At 41.4% G+C, this 15,745-nt stretch overlaps 1 protein-coding gene across 1 annotated transcript in view; it reads left to right on the top strand.

Annotated features, from left to right (window-relative positions):
* LOC121003516 (zinc finger protein 208-like) overlaps positions 1-15,745 on the top strand; it is a 2,651,670-nt gene that overhangs the window by 2,304,701 nt on the left and 331,224 nt on the right. The window contains exon 8 of the mRNA XM_040435418.1: positions 4,201-5,178. Within this exon, the coding sequence (XP_040291352.1) occupies positions 4,201-5,178 (978 nt within the window). The remainder of the gene's footprint in view (positions 1-4,200; positions 5,179-15,745) is intronic.

Here is a 15,745-nt window from a genome sequence, read left to right as displayed (position 1 = left end):
TTCCCCACTTTAGGGGAAAAAATTCCTTCCCGACTCCAATCAGAATAACTCTCGATCACTGACCCCTCTCTAATAGCTATAGCCTATAATATTATTACACTCCAGAAACACATCCAGGCCCCTCTTGAACACTTTTAGTGAACTCACCATCACCACCTCCTCAGGCAGACAGTTCCATAGTCTCACTGCTCTTACCGTAAAGAATCCTCTTCTATGTTTGTGTACAAACCTTCTTTCCTCCAGATGCAGAGGATGTCCCCTCGTCACAGTCCTGGGGATAAAAAGATGATGGGAGAGATCTCTGTACTGACCCCTGATTATATTTATACATAGTAATTTAATCTACCCTCAGTCGTCTTTTTTTCTACAGTGAATAACCTTAATTTTGATAATCTTTCAGGTTATTGTAATTCCCTCATTCTTGTAATTACTTTAGTTGCCCTCCTCTGAACCCTCTCCAGCTCTGCTATGTCTGTCTTGTTCACAGGAGCCCAGAACTGTACACAGTACTCCATGTGTGGTCTGACCAGTGATTTGTAAAGTGGTAGGACTATGTTCTCATCACGGGCATCTATGCCCCTTTTGATGCAACCCATTATCTAATTGCCCTTGGCAGCAGCTGCCTGACACTGGTTTTTACTGCTTAGGGTACTTTCACTCAAGCCTTTTTCTTTTCCGGCATAGAGTTCCGTCCTAGGGGCTCTATACCGGAAAAGAACTGATCAGGTATATCCCCATGCATTCTGAATGGAGAGTCTGCAAAAATTTATATTTTACTGTGCAAGCCTTCTACAAGATCATTAATAAATATATTGAAGAGAATAGGGCCCAATACTGACCCCTGAGGTACCCCACTAGTGACAGTGACCCAATCTGAGTGTGTACCATTAATAACCACCCTCTGTTTTCTATCATTGAGCCAGTTACCCACATACAGACGTTTTCTCCCAGTCCAAGCATTCTCATTTTATATACTAACTTTTTATGTGTCAAATGCTTTGGAGAAGTCCAGATATACGACATCCATTGATTCGCCGCTGTCAAGTCTAGAACTTACCTCCTCATAGAAACTGATTAAATTAGTTTGACATGACTGATCCCTCATGAAGTCATGCTGATATGGCGTTATTTGCTTATTTTCATTGAGGTGCTCCAAGATAGCAGCGACCTCATTATGATTTGCCACCTCGTCCATCTCGTTTAGTAGTAGATTTTCTGTGGTCTCTGACTCTCTGGTATATTAGGTGGTTTATAATAAACTCCTATTAATAATTTATTATTATTTTTGCCTCTATGTATTTCTACTCACAGTGATTCCACATGTTCATGTCCCTCACTTATATCTTCTCGGACTGTGGGCTGTAGACAGGACTTTACATACAGGCAGACCCCTCCCCCTCTCCGGTTTTGACGATCCTTTTTTAAACAGAGTGTAACCCTGTACATTAACCGCCCAGTCATAGCTATCATCCAGCCATGTCTCAGTTATTCCCACTATATCATAGTCCTCCTCACACATCACTAATTCCAGTTCACCACTTTTATTAGTCAGGCTTCTGGCATTAGTATACATACAATTAATGTATATTTTATGTATATTTTTACCCTACATCTTTCCTTCTTACCTGTTCTAGTCCCTCCTTCCATTCCTCCCCCAGTCCCACTACCTTGCCCCCGGTCTCTATCTGCACTATCTTCCCCTCCTATAATGTAATTATCTCCCCCCGCAGTCCCTAGTTTAAACACTCCTCCAACCTTCTAGCTATCTTCTACTCCAAAACAGCTGCTCCTTCCCCATTGAGGTGCAGCCCATTCCTACGATAGAGCCTGTAGCCAATAGAGAAGTCGGCCCAGTTCTCCAGGAACGCAAACCCCTCCTTCCTACACCAGTTTTTGAGCCACTTGTTAACCCCTTCAACCACGGTCCTGTTTTCACCTTCCTGCCCAGGCCATTTTTTGCAAATCTGACGTGTCACTTTATGTGGTGATAACTTTTAAACGCATGGCCCCTCTATCCTCTAGCGGTACAACCGCATGTTATTCTCACAACTGCGTCTATACCCTCGTGGCTTCTCTCTCTACAAGCGGCATCAGTCTGATGAAGGCACAGAGTTGCCGAAACGTTACCCCGCCGCAGCTACCAACTCTGAACGTAAAATAAACAAGTTGCATCCAACAACTGGAGTTTTTGTATTAATTGTTAAAAGGGGTGGGAAACCTAGTGCAGAAAAATATCCACTGAGTGCTACAAGGGTTCTGCTTGTAATCATACTGACCCAGAGAATAAAGATATCTTATTTATACTGAAAAATTAACGCTGTGAAATTTAGAACGTAAAAAGCAGTGGCAGTATTGCTGTTTTTCCCATCTCCATCCTAGAAAGATTTAATAAAAGTTAATCAGAAAGTTATGTGTACCCCACAATGGCGCCATTAAAAACTGCAAAAAAAACAAACAAGCCCTCATAAAGCTATATAGATGGAAAAATAATATAAAGTAAACTAAAACAACTAATAAAAGTTATAGCTCTTGGAACGCGACGATGAAAAAAGGAAGAAAAACGCTTGGTCATTAAGGCCCAAAACAGGGTGGTCACTAAGGGGTTAATGATTGAGGAATTTTCTGCCATGCTGAATGCATTTGGGCAAGCAAATCATCAAGATCTGCTGTTTATATCTAAAGGTGCATTTACACCAACAGATTATCTGACAGATTTTATGAGCAATCATTGGTCAGATGGCCGTTGGTATCTGGTGGGACCTTCCATCGCCCTTTTGTATCAGTATAAATGGTGTCAGTGTGCAGTATAATAAATCTTCTACATTAATTACAAGTAATACTGGATCACATATTATTTAACATTCCCTAATTGACTCTTCTGATTGATTCATCAGAATTACACCTGAAATTAATTTCAAGAAATTGTTTATCTGTAGTGATAGAATTTTCATTATCATTGGATGGTGTTTATATATGAATCGCAGGCACTTAATATTAATCCACGAAAAAAAGGAAGATTTTATGGAGCGTGCCATCCAGTTTGTTTACTTGAGAGTGACAGGACTGTGCTTCCTACTGTCCATTCTACTCTCCGACCTCCCTCCGAGTCCAGCTGCTGTATCTGTCATCCATATAGCCCAGATCTCATTCCCCGGCCTGCACTCAACCCAGCAGCAGGTGTGATACAGTGATGTCATTGTACCTGCTGGACTGAGAGGGAGAGCGCACAGACCTGAGATAATCCCCCGGCCTGTGCGCTCTCCTCAGCTCAGCAGGAGAGATGACGTCATCGCATCACGTCTGCTGCTGGGAAGAGCATGATGTGCTCAGTGTTACTTTATTAATTTTATTCAAAGTATAAGCAGTATAAGGAGCTTCACTACTGTAAGGGGCACTAAGGGACAGCACTACTGTAGAAGGGGACACAAAGGGGGCATAAATACCGTGTGGGGGCACTAAGCGGGCATGACTACTGTGTGGGGCCACTAAGGGGAAGCATTATTGTAAGGGGTATAACTACTTTGTGGGGGCACTAAGGGGGCATAATTACTGTTTGGAGACATCAAGGGGGCATTCTCCTGAGGGCACTAAACGGGATTCTACTGTGAAAGGGACTCTTAGGGGAGATAACTATGGTGTGGGGAACTAAGGGGACATTCAACGCCTCTTGTCCAGCGCTAGGAAATGTTTTATTTATATGTATTTAAAATTACTGACTGGGTGGAGGTTGCAGGGAAGTTGCTCAAGGTGGGGGCCAACCTGGCCTAGTTATGCCCCACGGTCTACTAGTAGATCGTGATCTTTTTTTCCACCACTGTTTTAGTCAGTTAATTCTTGTATTTTGTGCCATACCTTTCTGTGGATTTTTTTTATACTGAAATGTAATAAAATTTCAATAGAATATTTTGGTATATTATTCATCAATAATAAAATGTATTTTGTTCTTGGCAGATGACCGTACCAGGAACTTAGAAAAACATCTGGTATCTTCAGATTTTGAAGTAGATCGTGGTATCATACAAGATATATATGAAGAGCATGCCAATATCCAAGATATACCCACATCCAATCACAGCCACAATGCATCATTTGATTCTTTTAAACCGGTCCGATCTTCTGATTCATCACAGACTGTAACACAGAATAAAAGTCACAGAAGAGGTGCTAAACATCAAATAGCTCATGTAAAAGAGAAGCCAGTTTCATGTTCAGAATGTGGAAAATGTTTTAGATTTAAATCAGAATTAGTGATACATCAGAGAATTCACACAGGGGAGAAGCCATTTTCATGCTCAGAATGTGGAAAATGTTTTAAGAAGAAATCAGCTCTTGTTATACATCAGAGAGTTCATACAGGGGAGAAGCCATTTTCATGCTCAGAATGTGGGAAATGTTTTAAGGATAAATCAGGTCTTGTTACACATCAGAGAATTCACACCGGGGAGAAGCCATTTTCATGTTCAGAATGTGGGAAATGTTTTAACAGTAAATCAGATATTGTTATACATCAGAGAAGTCACACAGGAGAGAAGCCATATCCATGTTCAGAATGTGGAAAATGTTTTAAGAAGAAATCAGCTCTTGTTATACATCAGAGAGTTCATACAGGGGAGAAGCCATTTTCATGTTCAGAATGTGGGAAATGTTTTAAGGATAAATCAGGTCTTGTTACACATCAGAGAATTCACACCGGGGAGAAGCCATTTTCATGTTCAGAATGTGGGAAATGTTTTAAGGATAAATCAGGTCTTGTTACACATCAGAGAATTCACACCGAGGAGAAGCCATTTTCATGTTCAGAATGTGGGAAATGTTTTAAGTATAAACAAGGTCTTGTTACACATCAGAGAATTCGCACAGGAGAGAGTCCATATCCATGTTCAGAATGTGGTCAATTTTTTAACAGTAAATCACATATTGTTATACATCAGAGAACTCACACAGGAGAGAAGCCATTTTCATGCTCAGAATGTAGTAAATGTTTTAAGCATAAATCAAATCTTGTTGTACATCAGAGAGTTCACACAGGGGAGAAACCATTTTCATGTTCAGAATGTGGGAAATGTTTTAAGCAGCAATCAGCTCTTATTACACATCAGAGAAATCACACAGGGGAGAAGCCATTTTCATGCTCAGAATGTGGGAAATGTTTTAAGCATAAATCAAATCTTGTTTCACATAAAAAACTCACAGAGAGAAGCCATCTCCATGCTTAGCCCTTTAGTGCCCTCCCTTATGTGTTTTTATGGTAGTCAGTGTCACTAACTGACTTTATGCCATCAGATACTCCTTTTTACAGGGATATAAAACAGAACCTTGCTTTGAGTTACCAGAGGTGGCTGAGGGCTTGGAGTGATGATTGGGACCACCGTGAAGCTCCCCAAACATGTATTGTCTCCTGTATTGAATAAATACTGGTCATCAAAGGACAGATCCAGTTAAAAGTGAAAGTTTATACTGTATATATATCCCCTCTAAACAAAAATGCTTGGTCAGAGGAAATAAAAAAAAAATCTATAGGACCTGATATAAAAAGATAACTATCTACATATTCCATCCCCGGTCTGTTCTACCTTTTATAAGTATTTGTAAAATTAAAAACGTCAAATATGAGCTTGTCAATAAACTGTCAGCTCTTACTGGGTTTCATCAGTGATGTGCAAGTTCTCCCAACAAGTGACCCAGGTGAGGATTGCCTCATTACATAGAAGCCATTACCCGTCCTCCTAAAGGAATATCATTTTAATCTGAACACCCTGACCAAAATGTACCTGTAGATAAATCCAACAAGTGGGGTCCCCACCACCCCTGTATTTGTAGAAGTCATGTGGTTCACTCATCTCACATGAATTTACCAGTGGGGGAATCCTTGGTTAGTTTCTTCCTTGTATGTCCCACCAGCTCTGGATTGTTTAAGTTTTATAACTGAAGACTTGATGTAAAATATTTTTATTGAATATATTGAATTTTTGATAATTTGGTTTCCTATGACTGTTTTCATTCCTATTATCATCTCCGTATCACCATATAATATGTTTTATTTGGAGGATCTCTAATATTCAGGCTGTTCCATGGGCGCAGTTACAGTATTGTTTGGGTGTTTAATTGAATGTCTTACACCTGACAATACTTCTACAAGTAATGACGATACCTCGGATGGAGGGGGGGGGGGGGGGGGTGCCATTGATCCTTTACTGTTTCTATGGATGGTTTTGGACGTTGCCCTTTAATATATTCTGTCGGTGATTGTTTTTTTTTGCACATAGTGGTTTCTACCTTGCCAGGCAGGGCCGTTATGGTGCACAAGCATCACTTGTCACATTTGGATGCCCCAGATACAGTGATGTGTAAATGTCCCATAGGCCAAAATATATTTTAAAGTATCAAAATATATAATAAAATACTAGTGAGACAAAAAAAATTCTGAATAGTTTCTATTTAAAAAACAAACAAACTAAGGCTACTTTCACACTAGTGTTCGGAGCGGGTCCGTCTGATGTTTCATCAGACGGATCCGCTCCTATAATGCAGACATTTGCATCCGTTCAGAACGGATCCGTCTGCATTATAACTTAGAAAAATTTCTAAGTGTGAAAGTAGCCTGAACGGATCCGTCCAGACTTTACATTGAAAGTCAATGGGGGCGGATCCGTTTGAATATTGAGCCATATAGTGTCATCTTCAAACGGATCCGTCCCCCATATAGTGTCATCTTCAAACGGATCCGCTTGCCTCCGCACGGCCAGGCGGACACCCGAACGCTGCAAGCAGCGTTCAGGTGTCCACCTGCTGAGCGGAGCGGAGGCTGAGCGCTGGCAGACTGATGCATTCTCAGCGGATCCGCATCCACTCAGAATGCATTAGGGCTGGACGGCTGTGTTCGGGGCCGCTTGTGAGCCCCTTCAAACGGAGCTCACGAGCGGACACCCGAACGCAGGTGTGAAAGTAGCCTTAAAACTATCAATATGACCAAAACAGGGAACCAATTTTAACCATGTATTTTGGTGTCAATCTGCATATGTAAAGAATATGGAGCTTGAGTTTGAATTATGGTAAAAAGAAAATACATTTCTGAAAAACATACTAATAAAAAGCCCCATGCGTCATGTAAAAAAAAAAACTTACAAAAATTACTTAGGCAGCACAATAAATAAAAATTAAAGGGGTTGTCCCGAGTCAGAGCTGAATCCAGGCATATCCCCTTTTTCACCCAGGCAGCCCCTCTGAGATGAGCATTTAATGTTTTTTTTTGTTTACATTTTTACACTGCTAGGCGGAGGCTTCTCAGTTGTTTTACAGGCTAGGGCAGCGCTAAAGCCTGTCCATAAGTGCTGGTTAAATCACCTGCAAAGCTGCTAGGCAGAAGCCTCCGCCTAGTGGAAACCCCGTAATGTTACCGGATCTGCAGAAAAACCCCTTGTCCTGCGCGATAAATGTCGGATGCTCCCCTCAGAGGGGCCGCCTGGATGAAGAAGGGGATATGTCCGTTCAGCTCTGAACCCAGACAACCCCTTTAAGATTGGTCCAGTAAACCACCACATGCTCCAAATAAATTCGTATGTTATTAAAGGGGTTTTCTCGATGGCCTATTATAAGGATAGGCCATACCTATCAGATTGGATGAGATTGAGGGGTCTGATACCTGGCACTGCAGTAGCGCTGCAACTCTGTGTCCCCCAGACTCCGTTGAAGTGTTACCATGTGTTGCTGCTCTCCAGAAGGGATGGTAAGATGCACCCCAATGGGAATTAAGTCCAGAGAGTCAGGGTCTGCAGTAAACCAGTGTGCTTCTATACTAGTGAAATTCAGGTGCAAGAAAATACAGGCAAAGCATAGGGCTGTCTTCTACAGTCTCCTCACTGACAGAAGGGTTTGCTGAGGAAAGACCTAAGCTAGTTGTCCATCTCTCTCTCTCTCTCTCTCTCTCTCTCAGAAGGCTGGTACCCTGGCTAAAGGCTGGAGTCCCAGGGTCTGTGGCTGTAGCTGGCCAGCTAAGACCTGTCCTAGGTTGCTAATATAGCTTATATGTTTATGCCAATAACCTTAATAAAGTTCCTATGTTTGTGTGTTAAAGACAAAAGCTGAGTTATATATAGTGACTTCATGTTTGGATGTCATCTAACTGTTATATATATTGTGTTCACAGAAGCAGAAAAGATAATATGCCTTTAAGATTTATTATATAATGCAAGGTAAGCTCAATGACACAGCAGAAACAACAGAAAGCATAGCGTTAAACTGTTGTTGCTGGGCAGGAGTCTTAACCAATGCTACCTAGCCTCACAGCCCAGGAGTTCTGACCAATCACAGCCAGCCTCACACACCGCCTGTGTGGGAAATTCCCATAGCAGGAGCTGCTAGAAATCATTATTCACCAGAGAGAGAAGCTGAACAGACATTCACTCCACTAAGAGCTGTGTTTTATGGAAGCAGAGAGGCCAAAATAGGTATTTAAAACAGTTATATAATGTTCCTACTGTTAATATAGTGATTAGAACTGTATACTGAACCAGTTATATGTGTGTTTACTTACAGTTCCACCAATTGCAAACTACAAAGTTCACAATCCAAATTTAAATTCCATATTGCAATCCAAATTGCATACAACCATACCAGATCATACTCAACCAATCTGCAAATAGTTACTGCATACTGCAAATTGCGACCAAATTCAGCAAGTAGAACTATTAGTTAGACCTCAGATATACCTCTCAGAGAGATCATAAAGTGCTTAAATAATTTAAAGTGAGAGTACAGATACGTAAAAGAGAAATATATCCACCATTTTATGTTAAATGACAAGATTGAACAGTTGAACCACCATCTTATGCATACCGCCATTTTGTGATATATTTTCAACACGTGTTCTGTACATGGACTATCTGCTGCGGAGGTGGCAGTGTTATATATGAAGAAAAGTTGAAGTTAATAAAGAAGTTATTTCAAGCATTTGGTGTGCTCTTTAAACCTACTGTTTCCATAGAATGGCGCTAGAGGAATTACAGAGTAATAGACAGTCTGGTTAGACTAAAAAGTCAGTGATATAAAAATTCTTCTAATGCCACAGTGCAAAAGGCTCTTCATAGTGCTGCGCCTGCCACAAATATATTGTAGTAAACAGGTAATAAAAACAAAATTTCTTTCAGTGACGAAATATATATGGACCTGACTGTATATAACTTCGGCAGATCCACCGCCCGGGCAAGGGGTTATTAAGATCGGCGTCTAAAATGCAGGTCTTAATAAATGATCCACCTGATTCATCTTTAGAAAGGTTAATCTCTCTATATTTTGTGTTAAAAGGCGAGTTCTCTTTGGGGTAACTATGCCTTCTTTCCTCCAGACGCAGAGGATGTCACCTCGTCGCAGTCACAGTCCTGGGGATATATAGATGATGGGAGAGATCTTTGTACTGACCCCTGATATATTTATACATAGTTATTAGATCTCCCCTCAGTCGTCTTTTTTTCTAAAGTGAATAACCCTCATTTTGATAATCTTTCAGGGTACTGTAGTCCACCCATTCCAGTTATTACTTTAGTTGCCCTCTTCTGAACCCTCTCCAGCTCTGCTATGTCTGTCTTGTTTACAGGAGCCCAGAACTGTACACAGTACTCCATATGTGGTCTGACTAGTGATTTGTAAAGTGGTAGGACTATGTTCTCATCACGGGCATCTATGCCCCTTTTGATGCAACCCATTATCTTATTGGCCTTGGCAGCAGCTGCCTGACACTGGTTTCTACAGCTTAGTTTGCTGTGCACTAAAATTCATAGTTTTTTTTTCCATGTCAGTGTTTCCCAGTGTTTTACCATTTCGTATGTACGGGTGACTTGCATTTTACCTTCCTATGTGCATAACCTTACATTTGTCAGTGTTAAACCTAATCTGCTACTTATCTGCCCAAACTTCCAATCTATCCAGATCCCTCTGTAGCAGTATACTGTCCTCTTCCGTGTTAATTACTTTACACAGTTTAGTGTCATCTGCAAAAATTGATATTTTACTGTGCAAGCCTTCAACAAGATTATTAATAAATATATTTAGGAGAATAGGGCCCAATACTGACCCCTGAGGTACCCCACTAGTGACAGCGATCCCATGAGTGTGTACCATTAATAACCAACCTCTGTTTTCTATCACTGAGCCAGTTACCCACATACAGAAATTTTCTCCCAGTCTAAGCAATTTTATTTTATATACCTTTTTATGTGGTACAGTGTCAAATGCTTTGAAGAAGTCAATATATACGACATCCATTGATTCGCTGCTGTCAAGTCTAGAACTTACCTCCTCATAAAAACTGATTACCGTATTTTTCGCTTTATAAGACGCACTTTTTCCCCCCCAAAAGTGGGGGGAAAATGGCCGTGCGTCTTATAAAGCAAATACTTCGCTGGCCGCTATGCTGCACAGCGCGGCCAGCGAAGTATCAGTGACAGTGTGGAGGGAGGAGGCGGGGCCCGGTGCAGTGACTCTACTCTAATACACTGGGCCCCTCAACTGTTAAACATTCAATCTGATCTATATCTAATAGTATATGCTCTGTACGGCTCTTACTGTAGTACCGTATAGCGCATCTCCCTCGGTCATGCGCCGCTTGCCGCACCTCCTTCCTCATGCGCCGTCTGCTCCAGCTCCCTCTGTCATGCGCCGCCTGCCTGTTTATTCATAAAGTGAGATAAGCAGGCAGGCGGCACATGAGGAGGGAGCTGGGGCAGGCGGCGCATGACAGAGGGAGCTGGAGCAGACGGCGCATGAGGAGGGAGGTGCGGCAAGCGGCGCATGACCGATGGAGATGCCGGTCTGCGCTATACTTACGGTACTACAGTAAGAGCCGTACAGAGCATATACTATTAGATATAGATCAGATTGAATGTTTAACAGTTGCGGGGCCCGGTGTATTAGAGTACAGTCACTGCACCGGGCCCCGCCATGAGTGTCTCCGCCTCCTCCCTCCACACTGATGCATCTGATGGGGGATCTGTAGATGACACTTATGGGGATCTGTGGATGACATAAGTGTCATCTATAGAGCCCCATAAGTGTCATGCACAGATCCCCCTCAGTGTCATTCACAGATCCCCCCTCAGTGTCATTCACAGATCCCCCCTCAGTGTCATCCACAGATCCCCCCTCAGTGTCATCCACAGATCCCCCCTCAGTGTCATCCACAGATCCCCCCTCAGTGTCATCCACAGATCCCCCCTCAGTGTCATCCACAGATCCCCCCTCAGTGTCATCCACAGATCCCCCCTCAGTGTCATCCACAGATCCCCCATCAGTGTCATCCACAGATCCCCCATCAGTGTCATCCACAGATCCCCCATCAGTGTCATCCACAGATCCCCCATCAGTGTCATCCACAGATCCCCCATCAGTGTCATCCACAGATCCCCCCCATAACAGTGCATCATCCACAGATCCCCCCCTTAACAGTGCGTCATCCACAGATCCCCCCATAACAGTGCGTCATCCACAGATCCTCCCATAACAGTGCGTCATCCACAGATCCCCCCATAAGTGCGTCATCCACAGATCCCCCCATAACAGTGTCATCCACAGATCCCCCCATAACAGTGTCATCCACAGATCCCCATAACAGTGCGTCATCCTCAGATCCCCATAACAGTACATCATCCACAGACCACCATTAGTTCAAAAGCTACCAAAAGCACACCTTTTGGTTCAAAATATTTTTTTCTTATTTTCCACCTCAAAAACCTAGGTGCGTCTTATCATCAGGTGCGTCTTATAAAGTGAAAAATACGGTAAATTAGTTTGACATGACTGATCCCTCATGAAGCCATGCTGATATGGCATTATTTGCTTATTTTCATTGAGGTACTCCAAGATAGCATCTCTTAGAAAACCTTCAAACAGTTTACCAACGACAGATGTTAAACTTACCGGCCTATAGTTTCCGGGCTCTGTTTTTGGACCCTTTTTGAATATTGGCACCACATTTGCTTTGTGCCAATCTTGTGGAACACCCCCTGTCCTTAAATATCAGAAATAAGGGTCTGGCTATGATATTACTTAATTCTTTTAGGAAACAGGGGTGTATGCCATCTGGTCCTGGTGATTTATCTATTTTAATCTTTTTAAGACGCTGTTGTACTACTTACCGGCTCAGACAGGGCACTTTTAATGGGGAATTTAATATAACATTCTGCATTTCATCTGACAGTTTATTTTCTTCAGTGAATACAGTGGAGAAAAAAATATTTAATAGCTTTGCTTTCTCCTCATCGCTCTCTGCAACTCCCCCCTCATTACTCTGTGTCACAGATGAGTGGATGTGAACCCACTGTGCCACTGACTCACAATACTCCGGAGGGGTGTAACTAAGCGACTACCCGGATTTCACTAGAGCTTCAGATGGTGAGGATAGGCTTGACCGGTGGTAGTTGCCAGGGACTACTCCAGAGCGTAAACTAGTAAGTGACAGGTTGTCCAGGCAGACCAGGAGGTACCTGCGAAGGTACAGAAAGTAGAGTTTCCTCTGTCAAGATATGCTGTCAGATTCATCAGGGGATGAAAGAAGATATAGATGCAGCTCAATAGCCGTTAGCTGAATCGCTATATTTTGATGCTCCAACTGTTTAGATGCAGTCCAGAGCAATGTCTGAAACTGTCTCCCTAATATACCCAATGAGATTAAACTAATCTGATACACATGGGTCACTTACATTTCCCACGGCGTGCGTTCCATCTTGTCGGGAGCGGACCCGGAAGCTTATCACTCGGCGCATGCACCGGAACATGCTGGTATCCACTGTGGAACGCATTGATGTAAAAATCATGCATCCAAACAAGCACCGACAGGAAATGCAACGCATGTGCCGGATATGACGATATCCATTGTGGAACGCATTGACGTCACTATCGTGCGTCTGAGAGAGCGCCACAGGAAAAATTATCCAGGGTGGAACTCATACTGGTGCACATGCGCTTGGCGATCATGTCCACAATATAGATAAGAACATATTTGCCGATTATGTGCACAATCTAAATGAGTGTGTGTATATATATATATATATATATATATATATATATAGTTTCCCTGCGCTTACACCCAGAGTGTGATTTACTCTGCCACTAGTTATGATCTAATGCAAGTGAGACAAGAATATAAAACAGAATATTACATGTCTTCTTGCATATCTAAATTACTGGTATATAGTCTATAGATCTTTTGGAGTAACCTACTAAATATATACTTGCTCCACTGTATAGAAAGCACACATTACATCAGTAAATAATGCCAAGGTCAATTATATAAAATTTGAGTATATTATATTAGGGCTTCAGTAGTTAAATTAATAGGGACCAGGTGAAAAAAGAGAAGAAGAATAAGGCTATTGTATTATATAAAAAATTCATGATATGCCCTATCAAAATTGATCATTTCCACCTACTTAATGATACATGATTACTTGACCTTTCACGGTCTGATACATTTGTTTTCTGACTAGTCCATATATTTCCTATATATTATCAATTGGTCGGGAGTAATTAGATACAAAGTTTATATAAAACATCCAAAAGACAATACCTTATTAAGGCCTAATGGGCTCACCGTTTTTAGGCTGTGAGTCCACTCTGCCTCTTTTTGTAATATTTTTCTATTTAGATCACCTCCTCTTGGTGAAGGGCGTACAACTTCGATTACACAGACCTTTAATGATTTAGCATTTCCTTCATGGAAGTTCTGTATATGTCTAGAAATAGTTGTATATCTCCTAAATGATTCCCAATCCTTCTCCTAAATTCCCTTTTAGTCTTGCCCACATATTGAAGTTTGCATACACATGTACACAGATACACGACTCCTGTTGTTTTGCAGTTTGCAAAATCTCTGATAGTATACGTTTTATTAGTAGTGTTGCTGGTAAAGGTTTTGGTTTGACATCTATGTGGGCAAGCTATACAGGATCCACATCTGAAGGTGCCAAGAGGTTTTCTGTCTAGCCAAGTTCCTGATTTCTTGATGGGTGTATAATGGCTATGGACAAACCTGTCCCCCAAAGACCTACCTCTTCTATACGTTATAGCCGGATATGAGGGAAGAATATCCTGAACGTCAGGATCCATGAGCAACATTTCCCAATATTTTTGTAAGATATCTCTGACCTCTCTGTTGCAGTTATCAAAGGTTCCCACTATTCGAAAGATTGAATCCATTTCTGGTTTCCTCACTTTTTTTGGGGACAGTAGATCTGTCCTTTCCGCATTAAGGGCTGATCTAAAGGCTTTTTGCAATGGGCGGTCCGGAGACCCTCTTTGATTAAATCTGATCTTTAGATCTCTGGCTTGATTATAAAAATCTTTTTTGGTGGTACAATTTCTGAGGATTCGAAGGTACTGTCCCTTCGGAATGCCGCATTTAAGATTAACGGGGTGATGACTTTCCCATCTTAGTAAATTATTGGTTGCAGTAGGTTTTCTATAGGTCTTGGTATTAATAATGCCATTATTCAAGGTAATATACAAATCTAACCCAAAAAGTATCAAATCACTGCCTCAAATGGAAACAAACACTATAGATCTCTTTATAAATATAGTCACTAAGGAATTGGAAAGATTGGAACAAAGGGTAGAAAGAAATCTAATTTGAAAAAAGTGAAATAGAAGCCATGATTAAGATAGAGGCGGATCATGATATTATACTAAAACCTTCAGACAAAGGAGGAAATTTAGTGGTCATGGATCACCATGACTACAAACAAATGTGTAATGCTATCCTTAATAAATAAAAAAATATGTTATAATATACTTAGAATGGACCCTACACCTAATTTTTATAGTGATCTAGAGGCCTTACTCATGGAAGCCTTTGAAGATAAACTAGTGTCCAGTGATGAAATTAGATTTATGTTAAGGCCCCATCCACAGATTGCAACATTCTATACTATACCTAAAATCCACAAGGGGCTTACCCCACTGAAGGGCCGCCCAATAGTGGCAGGGATTAATTCCATAACACAGTGTCTGGACGTCGAAAATAGTTTTCTGGGGCCACTATATCGATGATATATTAATATTCTGGAGCGGCTCCAGAAAACTGTTCTCTGACTTTTTGGCTGATCTAAACAACAATCAGATAGGTATGCATTTTACATCTGAGATAAATGACCAAGGTCTGGCCTTTTTAGATTTGTATATTACCTTGAATAATGTCATTATTAATACCAAGACCTATAGAAAACCTACACCAACCAATAATTTATTAAGATGGGAAAGTCATCACACCGTTAATCTTAAATGCGGCATTCCAAAGGGACAGAGATCTAAAGATCAGATTTAATCAAAGAGGGTCTCCGGCCCATTGCAAAAAGCCTTTAGATCAGCCCTTAATGCGGAAAGGACAGATCTACTGTCCCCCAAAAAAGTGAGTAAACCAGATATGGATTCAATCTTTTGAATAGTGGGAACCTTTGATAACTGCAACAGAGAGGTCAGAGATATCTTACAAAAATATTGGGAAATGTTGCTCATGGATCCTGACGTTCAGGATATTCTTCCCTCATATCCGGCTATAACGTATAAAAGAGGTAGGTCTTTGGGGGACAGGTTTGTCCATAGCCATTATACACCTATCAGGAACTTGGCTAGACAGAAAACCTCTTGGCACCTTCAGATGTGGATCCTGTATAGCTTGACCACATATATGTCAAACCAAAACTTTTACCAGCAACACGACTAATAAAACGTATACTATCAGAGATTTTGCAAACTGCAA

This window comes from Bufo bufo, chromosome 6 (assembly GCF_905171765.1).
Source record: "Bufo bufo chromosome 6, aBufBuf1.1, whole genome shotgun sequence".
Lineage (NCBI taxonomy): Eukaryota > Metazoa > Chordata > Amphibia > Anura > Bufonidae > Bufo > Bufo bufo.
This window is presented reverse-complemented; position numbering and strand designations above follow the sequence as displayed.